This window comes from Maylandia zebra, linkage group LG3 (genome assembly GCF_041146795.1).
Source record: "Maylandia zebra isolate NMK-2024a linkage group LG3, Mzebra_GT3a, whole genome shotgun sequence".
Taxonomy (NCBI): domain Eukaryota; kingdom Metazoa; phylum Chordata; class Actinopteri; order Cichliformes; family Cichlidae; genus Maylandia; species Maylandia zebra.
The window spans coordinates 31,517,937-31,534,840 of record NC_135169.1 but is presented as its reverse complement, the minus strand read 5'-3'; the positions used below and the strand labels follow the sequence as shown (position 1 = coordinate 31,534,840).

Sequence of the window (16,904 nt, the reverse complement as noted above, 5' to 3'; positions counted from 1 at the left end):
AATTGAGCAGCCCTACTGTATTGGCAGGTATATTTATTTGGGGGGGGCTAAGCTTATTGTAACCATAACCACAATTAGCTTAGCATTTGCACAATGTTCGATGCACACACTCGAGACTCACCCCTACAAGACGTTGTACTTCAGACACAGACGTAGCAGGTTGTCAAATTAAACAAATAAAGCAAAAGTATAAATATATATAAATATATATATATATATCACTATGACATTCAAAGTGCCACAGTCACACACTTCTTTACAGTCGTCTTCACCTCCTCCGCATGACACACAGCCCCTCCCCTCACTAGCAGCTGAACAGACGACACTGATCAACACTGAGGAATTTCCAGAGGTAAAGCTCCCTTTTCAAGAACAGTGAAGTATTAAAACAAGTTACCATAAATCTCATGATAAGCGTTACTATAGTAACCTGGCTGACTGGATTAATGGTGGTGTTTGTATTGTTCTGAAATGAAAAAGGGAATCGAGTATTTTCCAGGGTATTGACGTCGACTTCAAACATGTACTAGAATTTCAACACCCACAGATGGTGGTTTTATACACGTCCCAGTGACCACTGAAATTAAAGCTGCGGCTCTCTCCCCATTCAGGGTCTTGGTAAGTTTCAGTTCTTGTTTTTAGAGGGTCTTTGCGTCAACTGTGAGCCTAAATTGCATCCTTAATGAACCTCGGGGGGAAAAAAGCATTCATGTGTAATGTCTTTGTCCTCTTTATCAGCAGTTACAAAAGACGTTGAAGTGAAAGGGCAAACCTCACTAAAGCAGGAACTTCCAAACAGCACTCATTATTACTCTTCACCAATAAAACACAAACAAAATGATCAGTACTTTCCACTTTAAAAACTCATAACCACTATGAAAATTTCAGGTGCTTTTGGGAAATAGAAATTACTCACCTAGTTGTGCTACTGTTGTGCAGGAAAAACCCATTCACACATTTAGCAGTGAAGTGAATTACTGAGATTTTTTTTATATTCAGAAATTCCCTGGAAAATATGAACGTTAATCCAGAAAGAAAAGGCTTAGTTTTAGTATTTACCACATGTTTCTACATTTAACTAGCTGTAAATTGGATTGGATTGATCTGACTGATTAATCTGAGGTCTCAGAGGCTGTTGTTTACAACGTACGTTACACATTCTGCGGATACACAATATAGAAGCACTGCCATATCATCAATAGACCTTGGTCTGACCCTGAGTTGATAACATGCAAAACTGAGCTGAGAACCGAAGCTGAAAACACGCCGATCGTTTGATTTAAACCTTCTCCTTCAAGTCTGTGCCGACTGAATGCCTATTCAGGCTATTAAATGTGAACATTCAACAAAAAAACCTCTAAAATCAAGGTTAGTTTACGTGTTTTCAGCGGAGAAAAACTGCATTTGTGTCGACATCTTTGTTCTAATTGTAAACAAGAGGCACTTCAGCCCATTTTCTTTAGTGCCGCTAGTGCAAGGCGAGCTTTCGGAAAAACCGCCGCTACAAGTGTTGGAGGGCACCACACCAACAGCCTACGTACTGTGAATGGTTTGCTTTGCAACAACTCCTACATGTGTGCATGTAAACTAGTTAAATTACTCCTCGTGAGAGCCATATTAGTACAAGTTGTACTTTAAGGCATTCCTAGAATTTCATTGGTGGCACTGACGAGTGACAAAAACCAAACGGCCGAGACACTTGTGAGCTTTGTGCCTTTTTTTTTTTTTATTCCCCCATCTCTACCTGACAGAGCAGACTGACACTGTTTAAAAAAGTGGCCCAGGGCATGTGTATTCATTTACAAAAGCTTAAAAAACAGCAGCCGCGTGACACGGCAGGCCTCACGGCAGTGATGTCTGTGCTAAATCTATGACAGCAGGTGCCAGAGATCAATAATGGCACCGTGAGTGTTGACTGCTCCAGAAACAACAGCGGCAGAGGTGAAAATGTACTCTGTGGCCATCACAGGTGTTGGGGAAAGGAAGCTGTGACTGTGGGGCAGAGCTGCAACGGTAGCCCCAAGAGGACAAAGAAGAAAGCTGGATGAGTTATAGACAAGACTAGGATGATGCCTCCGACAGAAGAGCTGAGATTTAGATACCGACTAGCTTTAATAGTGAGGAATGTGCCTGTGGTGGGAGAAGGATAAAGCAAAGACTGATGATGAGGAAACAGGAGGGAGAGAAAAGATTAGATAAAAAAAAGAGAGGAAAATAAAGTGAGAGGAGGAAAAAGGGGGAGCCATGTGGAGGATCTAATACCTCAATCAGCTCACGTCTCTTTGCCGTATCTCCTCCTTTTGCCCCAGCTGCTCCTTTCCCATTCACCCATTCACCCGGCTTTGATGTTCTTCCATTCTGATAAAGCCAGCCCACCACCCTCCCACTCTATTTCCACCTCCACACCTCCTCCTCTTTTTTCCTTTGTGTCTCACCTTCATCCACTCGAGCTCATTTTTTCTCCTTCACAGTCTAATCCTTCTTTTGCCTGCTCTCATCTTCACCTGCGGCTTCACGCTTCTTCCCCCTTGACTCCTCGCAACGGGGCACTCCTCCTGTCATTCTCATCAACTTCTGCTCGTCACCCTCCATCTGTCCTGGTTTATGATCCGTGCACGACACTCGCAGACTCTCTCTGCTCTCTCCCTAACCCGACATTCAGGCTGAATGGCCATTTTGCCGCTGCTTCATTATTCAGGGCAAAAATCAGCTTTGATGTGCTACTAACAGATCACTGACTGCCATACTTGGATGTTCCAGAGTTTATAACAGCTAACCTTAGAGGTGCCATAAAGAACTAGAGCCCAAACAGTTCAGCTCTTTGATCGGTCCACAAAATGTAACTGCTGCTTTTTCAATCATTAATAGCTGTTAGAGTCATTTTTCATGTGACCCAGGTCAGAATAACCAGAACTACAGTTAAAATGACTCAAAGTCAGCACTGGGAGGCAAATACACCCAAATCTTGATCAGCAGCCCAGATGTCTCATCTAACACGTCTTTCGCCTGAAGGTTTTCACTTTCAACTGTTCACTTTCTTTGAGTTTACAAAAAAACGACACAATTATTGGTCAGGAAAAGATCACGTCAGACTTAAAGATTTTTAAAATCACCATAATGTTATCATATCAGTCAGGCTCTCCTATTCAGGACCTGCTAAATGTGGAGGTGCAGGCTCTGACCTCACTTGTTGACAGGGATTGTTGTCAGCGGCTGCAGTCCAGGAGTTTGGAGCTTATAACTGTTCTGTTTTGCATATTCACAGGAGCTACAGCTTTACCTGTGCAAACAAAGTGAATGCTACAAGGTGCTAAAAGGTTTCAACGCTCTAAGACAAGCTCCAGAGTAAGATGTTGGCTTGTCTTCTTCTGCTGCTGAAGCCGCCCGACCCCCCTTTCCCTTCCCTCTCTAGCCTTTCTTTGCTGCGCTTCTGCAAAAAGCAAGTCACCCTCCTGACATGAGCTGACACTTAGCCTAAAGCAAGAATACCCTGCTAGGACACATACACACGCACGTACACACAGCAAAGCGTTACTTGATTTAAGCCGCGAGACGATTTACACTCTGTGAAGCATAAAGTGATATGCCAAGGCGCAAAAAATCAAGGAGAACGCGCTAAAAAACACACAGAAGCCCCATTTAACAGCAAGGTCAGTCAGGACGCCGATGCCAAAAATAATGACACGGCTGAAGCCGACCTTTGCCGTGAAAACGCAGCACAAGGCACACACATCCACTCGATCGCTATTTGGACTTCAAAGTAATGTGCAGGTGAGGCAGGCTGATTGAAGCACAGCTAAGAAAAAACAACATCCAGAGAAGACGATACTTAAGTGCAGCAATCAGTGAGAGAACAGTGTCAGCAAACACACACTCATAGCATTTACTGCAGAAGCAAGGTGAGGCAAGAACGAGCTGCACTGGAAAAAAAAGTAAAGATATGCAGGTGTGAGGTGAAGAAGGAGCTGCTTCGAGTGCTGCAGTGAGAGCATAAACAACATCTCACACACACAGAACACCAGCAGTGCATGGAAAACCTACACCGCCCAGCAACACACAGGTGAAGCGACTAAACTCTCATTACAATTCAGTCATGCGCTCGGAGAGCTTAGGTCCTGGCATTCACGAGGGATCCACCCCCAGAGGACTCAGGCAATATCAGGCAGGTGGTTATTACAGGGAGGCTGGTTGGTATAGGATGAGTTGAGGTGACTCAAATAGCGCTTATGAATTCAACTCAACACTGTGAGCATCGAAAAGTGGTTGAAAAAAGAAGAAGAAAAAAATCCCCTCTTGGCCCCAACCTGCAATATGAGCAAAGAATAGAGCTCTTTGGCTTCAGAGCTGGTGCCTGGGTATATAATGGATATAGAAATGTAGTGGAATGGAAATTATTCCTATAAACACACTCACAACCTCATGTTTCCCTCTCTTGTTATTGTTGTTTTTAGATGTACACACTGCTCTGCCTGCCACAGAAACGCTACGTGCCAAGAGGAAATCTTATTGCAGCTGTGCAAACAAGCCCACCTCGTTTTTCGGTCACTTAAGAAGACATCTCTTAAATCCCGAGCCCTGATATTTATCAGGTGAGGGGCTGCTTTAATGGGGATGTGTACAGCTACTGTGAAAAGATGAAACACAACTCGGGAAGGCCGCTATGAGCAATAAATCTCAGCGTTTTTATTACAGTCATACACCAAACAAAATACATGACAATTAAATGCCGTACGCTGATAGATGACATCGAATTAAGTCAGCAAATGCTGGCCTAATTAAACACTGGACCCAACCACATCTGTCATGGGGCTGAGTTTTCATCTCGCAGGGCTTTGAAAACATCCTGTCTTTTTCTTTCTCCTACGCTTCCTGTGAGAGGATGCATGGCGAAAATGACTTCCAAAACCACGTCCATGTCCGACAGGTACATTAGCTTATTCCAACTGCAAGCCGACCGCAACTCAAGTTGTAACCAGGGCTGTGCGATATGACCCAACTCTCATAAGACATCTATCGTCCGATAACGATATAAATCACAAAAATTTAATATTTTCTGTAAATTCTGTGAATCTCGGGCGGCTCGACTTGCGCGAAGTGTTTCCAGCTCCGCGTCATGTACCTGGAGTCGAATGTTTTAACTGATGCATGAAACTTTTAGACGTAAGTTGTTAAAGCCGCCGTTTTCTTTGTGAGTATTTATTACACGGCGTGCTGCGGGGGAAAGCCTGTTCTAACGTTTGAGTCTAAGGTTTATTTTTTAGCACCCGACGGCTCTTTTTTGCTTCTCATCCGTAAATAATCTGCTCTTTCACGTGATTCAGTTTATTTTGAAAAGTCTCAACAGGATCTTGAGCTTTATTCTGAAAGGTTTATGTGGAAAATAAACAAGCGGACACACGATGGTTTTACCATCGTTGTTGCTAACAACAACGCGTAAAAACAGGCTCTTATCCATCCGTAGTGTGGTTATATTAAATATAAGAGAAAGAGAGAACTTTAAGAAATGAATATAGCCACTACAGTGACCATCAAAACGGTGAAAAAATATTGCCGTAAACAGTTTATTTTGCGACACCACGAAACAAACGATAATGTAAAATGAAACGATAGACGTTTTTATATCGTCATCCGATATATATCGTTATATCGAACAGCCCTAGTAACCCTAAATATTTTGAATGCTCAAGACCAAATTCACGTCCCCATAAAGGGAACTGGGTCTCCAGAATGTGACTGCACACACAGTTTGGCTCCCACAATGCAGGGAATACGAGTACATACCTACACACGCAAAGTAAGGTGTCCTAGATATTTATTAAGAAGTGACGTTTTGCTCTTTTGCTCAGTTTTGTATGGCGGCTGTCCCCTCACTCTCTCGCCTTCATTCAGTGCCTCTCCCTCTCTCTCTCTCTGCCCATTTCCTTCCGTCTTGCTCTACTTCCCACAGCCGCAGGCAAGGACGCACCGCGGCCGGTTACTTCCTAAGCAGGACAACCTTTAAACATGGACACATTTGAAGTCTCACACACAGATAGCACATTCAAATCTGTCAAAGGTGATCAAGTGTGTTTATAGCAAAGAAAATATGTCTGACGAATTGAGGTTCGGACACTGTTGCAGTGTAAAAAAAAAAAAAAAAAAGGGAGAAAAAAAATAAACCCGAGCACGAGTTATCTTTGGTGGCAAGTCTGTTCATCATGTTTTGGCTAGTTTGCACCTCCTTATCCAGAGTGCAGGCCTGTTGTCTGGCGACTTTCAAATCTAGTCTTGCAAGATACGTGATGTGCAGCATGTGCAGCATGTGTGTGTGTGTGCATGCTTGCGTGCGTTACACAAGATAACATATGTGTTGCCAGTGGGAAAAGCATCTTGCTCACAGGCCTGTTGTGCATTTCTGCATTTCACTGACTATGGGTGTGCCTGAAAGTGACAGGTTCACACTACAGGAGCATACAGAATAATTTGTTATTTTTATTTTTATTCTATGAATAATTTCATACAACAATCTTTGTTGTCTCTCTCTCCACACATACACGTACACACACACACACACAACTGACCCTTCGTTAAAGCGATTACGGATTAATGAGCAGAGTACCCGCCTAATCCAGTTTAGCTTGAGACATGGAGGCGATGCTATCCAAGCGCCATATCCACCACCCCCACCCCCGTCCCTGCACAACTGCACGTTGCTGGGTGGGTACTGGGTGATCACATTATGCCCCTGGTTATCGACCAATCCCAGCCATTCCTGCCACAGTACAGCCGTCATAAAGAACTGAGAATATCACAGTGTCACAGCATGAGTCAAGCTGAGAAGCAGCCAGTCCAACAAGTGTAACGGTATTACAGGTTAGATCCTTTTATTTGAATCTGCGGTGCGAGACCAAAGTGACACAGCTCTAACACTGAACACAAGAGGGGAAAAAAGGAAAAATACAAAGCTTTAAGAGAAAGCTGCACATTTTCAGTTTCAGTTTTTACTCCAGCTACATTAATTCTACTGTTTCATTGACATTTCTGATATTCTATAAATGACATTTACTGGACTACAGTAAAATACTGTGACTCTTTCAGCCCATCCCTCCACAAACTGCTCTGTATGTAAACAGCTTCACCTCGGCTTTTTTCATGTTTTATTAAAAGCCACTAGTATAAAACATTAGCATGTTTGTTAACATTTTGCCAGTTTAGTTTTGTGTCTTTTTACTTTTACTTTACTTAAATCTATAACCCTATTCATATTAGCTTTCCTTTATATAGAAAGGGAGTTGTGCTTCTTATCTATGAAACTTCAGAAAGAAGTGAACTGGCTTATCCTAGCATGCAGCTAACGTAGCTACGTCACCGTTTCCCCACACAGGGGCTTTCCTTGGCTCGGTTTCTGGCAAACCCATGGCCACCAACGTACAACCCTAATTGACACACTGTATAAACTGTAAACAAAAACAGAGAACAATGATTTGCAAATCTATCAAGCCCATATTTTATTCAAATTGGAACACAAGACACCATACTGAATGCTTGAACTGAGAAAATGTATCATTTTGATGACAACAGGTCTCAGCAAAGTTGGGACAGGGCAACAAAAGGCTGAAAAACAAACAGCTGGACGAACATTTTGCAGCTAATTAAGTTAATTGGCAGCATCAGTGAGTTTTTCAGAAGAGAAACTCAAATGCAGCATCAACAAATTGCCAGTGAATGGTTGCTTAAGTGTATAACACTTGGGCTTATATGCTTACTTCACATTGCCAGCGTCCACTGGAAAAAAAAAAATACTTGAAACCTTCAATTTCGTTCACACACAGTTCAAATATACGATAAGGACGATCCAGCCTGCTCTTACTCAAAGATAGCACTAGAACATCATCAGCATAGAAAACTCAAACTATGTAAACTATGTAAAACTGAAGCAGCTAGAAACACAAAGCTGTGCAACCACAAAACCACAGCCCTGAAAAATTGAATTGGAATTGGAAAAAATGCCAATAAATTATAGACAGAGGTACTAAAACACTGGCGCTGTGTCAAGGTCAATCTGTGTTAAGTGCATTACGAGCTTGTGTTATCACCCAGGGGAAACGGCGTGTAACCTGAGCCGGAGAGGATTACAGACGTGAGCAAGCGTTATTTGCATGACCACAGATATAAAGTGGCAGCACAGACGCACAAAGAACAACTGTTGTTTTTATGTCCTGGTGCAAATTATCTGCTGTTAACTTTTTCTGCACCCACAATTTACCTACTACAAAGTCCAAATCTTAACAGTGAGGCAGAAGTGCCAAAAAGTTTCCTCTCAAGGAAAACTATAAACAAACAGAGGTATGCAGCAAGCGACTGGAATTTCATTTTTCCATCAAAGTGCAGCGTTCAGGTTTCAACAGGCCAAAAATGGAGCTGCGGAGAAAACTTGCCGTCATGCGATGATCTAGTTCAAGAGTGTGTGTGTGATTATGTACCTGTTGTCAGCATGATTTGTGTTTCTCCACACTGCACGTCCTTCTCTGTAATTTTATACCGAGGTGTCCTTGGTCATAACACGGTGGATGAAAGCAAAGCATATGTCAGTGACACTGCCTGCGAATCAGCTGTCACTGCACCTTGGAAATGGAAATCTGTCCGTGTGTGTGTGTGTGTGTGTGTGTGTGTGTGTGTGTGTGTGTGTGTGTGTGTGTGTGTGTGTGTGTGTGTGTGTCAGATGTCCCCACAGTAGGGAGATCATGACCAGAAGTCAAACAGTGCAGCAACCAAAAGTATAAATTTTAAACAACAAAAACACACACAAGAACATTACGATACCGCAACAAAGGCCTCCTCAGACCACAGCAGCTTTAGAGACCGACCGACAACAACCTCTACAATACAGCAGCAGCAGCCAAACACCTCAGCTTCACACTTCTCGCTTTTGCTACCAGACCCTGCGTGAGAAACAAACACCCACTGACACCCAAATGATTTCTGCTTGCCTGCTTTTGCACAACGTTTGCAACATAACCAGCTTTTATCGCTCTCTCTGACACAGGTCACATTCATGTTTCCTTACTACCCTTTGCTTCGTACCCCAAGACGTACCCTAGACAAGTTGCACAAAGGACGCCCCAGCAGCCGTGCAATTCTCACCACATGTGCGAAGGGCTTGTTTCACAGACAGCATTGTTAGCCTCGACAGTGGTTGTGAAACTGCATGTTGCGAACATTTAGTTCCCACAACTCGATGAGCAGGGCATCGCTTTATGTGCGAGTGCACTGGCAGTAACAGGCTCGGAGAGAACGATTTCTTTTCTGAAGTGGGAGAAAGGGGGAAAAAAATCCATCATCCATCCATCCAGTGCTCACTGCAAAGTACAAGCTGAGCTGCTGAGATAAAGTTTTCTTTAAACCGCAGCACTGCGGTGATTAGCAGAATCTCCACAGTCCAGGGAGTGTGGAGTTTGCATGCTCCATGCCTGTGTGGGTTCTCTCCAGTTTCCTCCCACCCAAAACATGGATGTGAGATAATATTATTGTCAGTCTCTCTGTGTTAAGCCTTGATTTTACAGCTGAGGAGTCATTCATACACCTCTCTGAAGTCTGCTCCCTGGGGCGCACGTGTAGTTGGTGCACCGTAATGTAAATTCTCCATGGACGAAACTGTGTGGTCAAGCAAAACAAAGAAAAAGAGAAAGAGTGATATCTGCACAGACCCACACCGTCTGCTCATGAGCTGGTTGCGCCCAGTCTAATCAAGGCGCCACAACAGGATGTACCCCACCTCTCACCTCATGACAGCCAGGACACGCCCCAGCCCCTCCCATGACTTTGAATTGGATACGCAGAAGAAAATAGACGGATGATTATTGCGTTTTCAAAAAATTCATGATGTTTTTCCATGCCGTCATTAATACAAACGCATTCAGTTACAAGAAATACTTAAATAGCTTCATAACCCACACTGGCTGCTAAAAATACAGAGTGAGGCTGTCAAGGTGAGCCAGTGTAGCAACATCTATTACTGAGATTTAGATATGAAAAAGCAGGGTGCACAGGTCTTAATGTTTCTAGGCCATCAACAATCTTTGTCTACGCAAGTCAGCACTGACAGTGTTTAGATGATTGCAGCACGATGCAGCTTTTGAGGACACACGTCAAGGCTTTTGCTGCCACAGAGAGAAAAAATAATCCACGACTGACGTCAAAAAGCATCTCGACCGGGAACTCGGGACCAAATCATACGTCAGGCATCCGAGAAGGAAGAGAAAAAAATCGTCACGACGAGGAGCGGAAATATACAAAATAGCAGCCGGAGACAAATCATTCAAATGAGGGATTTGAATTAGCATATTTCATGCTTCAGTTTTATGAGAAGACGCGTCAAGGCTGGAGATTATTTTCTCCTGGGAACAGCACTGCGGGGAAACGTTCCCCAACAAGGCTCTGAAAGTTTCTTTATATACTCGAGGAGTCTTTTTAACCAAAAAATGGAAAAGGAATAATAATAAAAACAACACTGTTAGACAAAGTTGTACGTCGCACGAAAGTGCCAAATCAGAAGCAGGTTCCTTGGTGTGATACTGAGATTTCTCCTCCGAGTCGTTATCAGGCCTCTCCGCTGACACTGTTACCCAGCAAATTTCAATCTAAGCAAGGTCTGCAAAAGAGGATTCGTCTCACTGTGCAGAATTACAGCAGAAAAAAGGCGTAACGGTGAAATTTTGAGTGGGTTAGCAGCTTTTTAAAGCAGGGTTAAAGGTTTCTCTGCCTGTCAGCCTTCAAGCAGCTGAGAAAGACATTTAACCAGCAAATCTTTTTCCAAACTGCCACATTTTTCTTCCCAATACCACTGGGAAAAACACATTCCAGTGTATTTTGGAAAACCACTGGATAAACATCATTACAGTCAATAATGGTCATGCACTGCATGCCATCGTGTTCCAGCTTTCCCTGAGGAGTTGTGCTTGGAAGGCTACGGGCGGAAATAGTAAATAATGGTGGCAAGTTGGGTGAAGAGGTTTATACTTTACGCTCCGTCTCCCTTCATCTCCAACAGGCGAGCCGAGCCGCGGAGGAAACTTCAGACCTTTTCGGCCACTCAGCTTTTAAAGAAAAAAAAAAAAAGAAGTGTCTAAGGGAGCGGCAAAGCCAAAGCTCCTTAATGAAGCGCCCTGTCACCCTGCCTGTGAGCATGCTCGTATGTGATAGCCTGTCGGCGCTCTTTCCATTTCTTTCCAGTTGTGTGTGCGCGATCAACAGCCGGTGTTTAGAGGAGGGAGGGGTGTGCGCGCAAGGGTTCGGGGGGGGGAGGATAATGTAACGCTGACACTCGAGAAACGTGACGTCCACTATTGTATCGCGGGGCAATTACAGCGAACGAGTCGAACAAACACACAATGTATAATTCAGAACATCCTGCATTTCTGCAGCGCACTTCCTCACGCCAACAGTATTCATTACCAGAGCAGCAGATTTATTTTCAATGCACTGACCTCGCTGCTTTCACTTATTTATACTGTTTATTGTGTGTTTAGCTCCCAACGTTTGGGCGTCAGGCTGATTCTCTTCTAAGAAGCTGACTTAAATAGCTGGATTATGAAGCTCTTAGCCAACTTAAAGTGGATACAATGAATGCTCGAGACGCGACGTGTAGTTAATCAATAAATAATTTTTGTTTTTTCTCTCTCTGATGGTTTAAAAAGAAAAAGATACCCAGGAATAACAGCAGCATATATTCAGGTTCCAAGGGTAAAAAAACGTTTTTGCCTACTCTTGGCTCTGTGTGATGTCAGCGACTGGAAATTTCCCCAATGTCATCTCAGGTTCACAGTTTTGGCTGTGAACAGGGAAGACCTTACTGATGATTAGAACTCGAGGGGCAGCAAATCAGAAAAAAGCCGGCTTAAAGAGGGGACATCCTAAAAAAACGTAGGCTGTAAAACAGAGGTGTCAAGCCCATTTATTACAGGAGCCACATACAGTTAAATCTGAACTAAGGTGAGCCAGAAGACTAATAACCTTCTGAAAACCTTTGCATTTCATGAACTAGATTCCTAAAACTAATCCCGACCAGTTTGAGAGTTGGCCAGACTAAATCCATTACACACCTCAGCTGAGGGGGTTATAGGTTAACAAATACATACAGAAAATGTACTGTTTATTCAAAGATGTCCTTTTTTTGCTGTAGAGTCACAATAATAAGAGAATAAAACAGGAACTTGTCTATCGATTCATTCATCGTAAAAAGCCACCTCGTTTTGTATTTTTTGAAGGTGTTTCTATTACCTGTTCAGGCGTAATATGACAGATGAGGGTGGTGTCTTTGTCAGAAGGTTGTAAATATGACAGTGATTCAAACCTCTGGATCCTCAGTTTGGATCTGATCCATTCGTAGGAATAAAACACAGTTAAAAGTTCACACTTACTCATTGCATTTTCCACGTTTTGCACTGTCTGGGCCACATGTTTGACACCTCTGTTCTAAAACAACTTGTCTCAGTGGGATTGATTATACCATACCCCCAACTTTCCAGCAATATGTTTCACAAATGACCACCATCTGCTCTGCTGCAGTACCAAACACATTTTTAATAATAAGGAATGGAGCTGCTGTTCTGGGCAAACTTCTTCTGCATTGTCTTTTCGTATTCAACAACAGGCAGCCCTATATAGCAAAAGCTCTTCATTTCTAATAGGACAATAACAGCCTGTATTAGACTCTATTAATCTCATAATCAGCCAACTCTTGTCTAATGCCCCATTAAGTAGGTTTCACAACATGATTAATTTTTTTCTTTGTTAAGGTGAACTCGGTCTGAGTTATTGTTTGAGCGGCCACAGTGGAAAGTCCGACCAATCCCTTGGCAGCAGCCTGCAAATGGACAAAGCCTGGTGTTGAGGGGTCAGTGGGGTCAGTGGGGCACGGTACTCGTGAAGGCTTTCTCCTTAGAAGCCAAAGTGAAACACTGAGCAAAAATCCCCACGATCCACCCAGCGACCCGAGTCATGGGACTTTCCCCCTCAGCTCAGCTTCTTTAACGATGCGAGGTGATCATGTCGGTGCTCTAACCAATTCCTGGAATACCTGTCGTAGAGCAGCTACACAAAGAGCCTCTGACTACACTCCTGTTGAGCGCTGGAATCCAAACCATGTTCAGCGTGCAACATGAGTGGGCACGATCCGACATTCCACCTGACAACGAGCGCACCTGAGAGCTGCTGATCTCTATTCGCTACCCCTGCCTCTGCGTTCATGGAGTGAAGTGTCAGGCCTGCCGGAGCAGCTGCTGTACTCGTTGCTTTGGCTGCAGAAAATGAAAGTTTGACTCCTGGCTGCTCAAACAACTGATATCATCTCTCATTCTGATATCAGTCACAAGTATTTCCTGTCAACTCCCCTCTGAATATGAGCAAAAAATAAAACCAACAAAAAAAATGAGCCACATGGCCAGTGAGTCTGGGTGGGTATGTAAACACCTATAAATACAGAGCAGGTCCAGATTTCTTTTAACATATCAGGATAAGCAGGATGTGTGCTCCTGCCAGGGCAAATGCAACCCACAGCTCAGTGTAAACAACACACAAGGAGGCATTCTGGGTAGACAGGAAGAGGTTAGAGCAACACCACCTCGGCTGGAGAGGGGAAGTTCTTAGTCCTTACTGCAGAGACAAAGATTAGGCAATAAGGCAGTGAACAAGAAGCAAACACACCACAGTCAAAACTCTGCAAGACATCCCCGCGACTGATTCACAGTACATGGTGTGCAGGTTCTTCTGGCTCCAGATTAGACTTCCCTGTTTCTTGTGTCTGTGAAAAATCCCATTTAAATGTAGATGACAGAGTCAGTGCTGCTACTCCCCATCTCCCAGTGTCATCCTCCGTTTCTCTGCCACCCTCCTTTTTTCCCCCTCCTTGCCTGCCTCAATGTTGCTGAAACTGCAGTGAAATCGAAGATATTTGACGGGCCGTGACGGCTGCAGGGTGGAATAAAAAAAAAAAAATAGAAAAAGTCCACAATTGCATTTTGCAGCACGATGCCAAACTACTCAAAAAATCAGCTGAAGACACTGGTAAAAATCATCTCAAACTAAAGGGGGGAAATACATTTAATGTGCAGGAAAACACTGGGTGTTATAGTTAAGAGAGCCAATTCCAAGACATAGATTTACAGCTGTGTCATTGAGGTGCACACACACACACACTTGCAGACCGCTAAGAAGCCAAGCGTACTTTTGAGGCTTTGCTTCTAAAACCAGTAAAGCCCCAGAGCATTTCAGAAAGCAGCATTAGGGTGTCAGCATGTGGGCTTTGTGTGATGATGACCATGGAGCCTTTATTCCCCACTAATTGCTTTTAGTCACCTAAACATCTGCGCTCATCTGGATGAGGATGCGACTCAGGCTTATGGAGAAAAGCACTGCGTTTGACGTGATTTCACAGAAAGTCCCTGCACGTTTTTATGCTGCAGCAGCTCCCCAACTGTTTGCTTAGCTGACATTGGAAAACACAAGCGCTACTTCAGCAGTAGCAGTTAACCTTTGACCCTGAATCGAACTTGTTATGACCAGGATTATCACTTAAGCGCCATAAAAAGAACAATGAGACAAGCTGCAGCTGGAGCGTGTTCATTTAGGTTACACCTGATTATCACAGGACACATGACCACGTGCATCTGCCTCTGTGAGCCCACCCCTTGTAGAGTGGCTGTGAGACGCTTCAGTGTCTTTGTCTGAGGCAGAGCTTAGAGGTGGATGAGGTGTCTCTCCTAACATGACCTTGCTGCATTGCCCTTATGAACACACACACACACCAATCACATGATGAGAAGCAGTGAAAGTCTGAGCAGGCATATGACACTAAACAAGACGTTTCGGGTTGTGGGTGCACCTCAAAGATGATCCCTGGCTTTGTCTTCTCCCTCAGACTCACACATCACACCAGCTACTGTTACAGCTGTATAATAAATGGATGCAAAGTGGCTCTCTACAGTTGCAGCGACGGTCAGCTTGCTTCATCAATCTTTTGTCTGTCTGCGCTGATCAGCTGGGCAACAACTAAGGCTGTTTGGGCAGCACCTGCTGTAGGGATCAGAAATAACGAGGGAGCCTGCTTTCATCTTTAAGAGCAGGGTCGTACAGTGATCGAGCTGAGGGCTGGGGACCACAAAAGTGCGAACAAGAGGTCCAGTCACAGGGTAACACCAGTGCTATTGGAGGCAGCCTCTTAATTAATGGGTTTAAAGGGATCTACCAGTTTGTTAACACCACAACAGCCATCAGTGCAATGAGTCTTCCTAAATAGGCACCCGTGGGTGTCTATGTGTTTGCAATCCCCCAGTGTAAACACACTGACTGGGTCACTTCCCATTCACAACAACCAGCCCACCCCACCAAAAAGCGATAAGTAACGCTAAGCCCGACCATCTCCCCTGCACATACCTCGGCACACAGCTGGGCGAGGAGCGGTCCACCTCCCAGGTAGCGTACAGGTTCATATGGACCGGCCGGTTGGAGATGCTGACCGGCTTGGAGGGCTGCATGTGCGGCGAAGGGACGCCCCCAGTCCGCGGGAGCCCTCCTCGCTCCGACATCCTGGAGGCTGAAAACGGGCTTTCACAAGGAGCTAATGGGGAGAATACCCGTAGTAGTCTGCCTTCTCTGTGTGTCGTCCTTCCTCTGGTGCTGTAGCTCCGTCTCCTCGCTTCGCTTTGCCTGTTTTTTCAGGCTCCGGATGGTGCAGGCGAGCGAAGCGCTAACAGGAAAGTGCTAATCTCCGCCTGAGAGTGAAAACATCGCAGTCTCCGGGGTTTCTACCGGACGGCAGGCGGCAAATCCCCGCGGCTCTCTCCGTCTCTCCCTCTGCTTAAGTTGGTGTCGGCTCGGTGTGTGTTCGCCGCTGGTGTTTATCGGTGCAGGAAGCGGAAATTTCTCTCGCCAAAGTCGCACAATGAGCAGAGAGCAGCGAGAGCAACGCCTTTACTGAGGACGTAGAGCGACTCCTGAGCGCGAGACTCACAGACAGGAACCGGCCAATCACAGCTGCTGCTGTTACTGCGTTTGAACGCCGCACGCACTTTGTTCACCACTGCAGACTCAATTCCTTAGTTTTAAACTTATTCAGTATATCGTATTTTTATTTGTCTTGTCACCTCTTCCATTTTTTATTTTCTTCTATTTTAAATATGTTTTGTTTACATTTTTATATTCATTATATATTTTAATACATTTAAATTTGCTAGCTTACTATTTATTTTAGTTTATTGTTTAGATGAAGGCATGCAACTCCACCAATGGAGAAATTAATTAAATCATAATATTAATAATAATATAACATTCATTTTATTATACATGTATTTATTATTTATTATTATTTTAAAATATATTTTACATTTTCCACTTGTTTTATTTGGTTCTTTATGAGGATTGGAATGTGATTATTAGAAGTGGTAGTAATAATGTTAGCAAGTTTTACAAATGTACTTACTTTATTTTAATCTTTTAATTATAATTTATTCTGTGGTAATAGTGTATGATAGTATGTATGCATGTAAACTGGACTATAGTCCAGTGTAATATTTTTAAATACACTTTGGTTGTCCCTCTTTTACATTAAGGATTATAGCCTTAGTTTTTTTTTATTGTTCAGTTCAATTTTATTTGCAAATCACCAACTCACAACAAGAGTAGCCTCCGGGTGCTTTATATTATAAGGTAAAGATCCAACAATACTAGAGAGAAAACCCCAACAATCAGATGGAGTTTTCTGCCTTTGGTGTCAGTGGAAAGAAAGAACTCCCTTTCAACAGGAAGAAACATTTTGCAGAACCAGGACCAGGAAAGGAAACAGGACAAAATGAAACACTAAATAATTGCTAATAATTTAATGCAGAGTTGTGTATAGACACATGGTTAATAGAAAAAGCCCATCATGG

At 43.6% G+C, this 16,904-nt stretch overlaps 1 protein-coding gene across 2 annotated transcripts in view; it reads right to left on the bottom strand.

Moving 5' to 3' along the window:
* Positions 1 to 15,984, bottom strand: part of pacs1b (phosphofurin acidic cluster sorting protein 1b) — a 71,843-nt gene extending 55,859 nt beyond the window's left edge. For both annotated transcript variants that reach the window (XM_004570663.6, XM_004570664.6), the window contains exon 1: positions 15,412 to 15,984. In XM_004570663.6, coding sequence (XP_004570720.1) covers positions 15,412 to 15,563 — 152 coding nt within the window. In that variant the 5' untranslated portion in view covers positions 15,564 to 15,984. The remainder of the gene's footprint in view (positions 1 to 15,411) is intronic.
* Between the last annotated feature and the right edge of the window lie 920 nt (positions 15,985 to 16,904).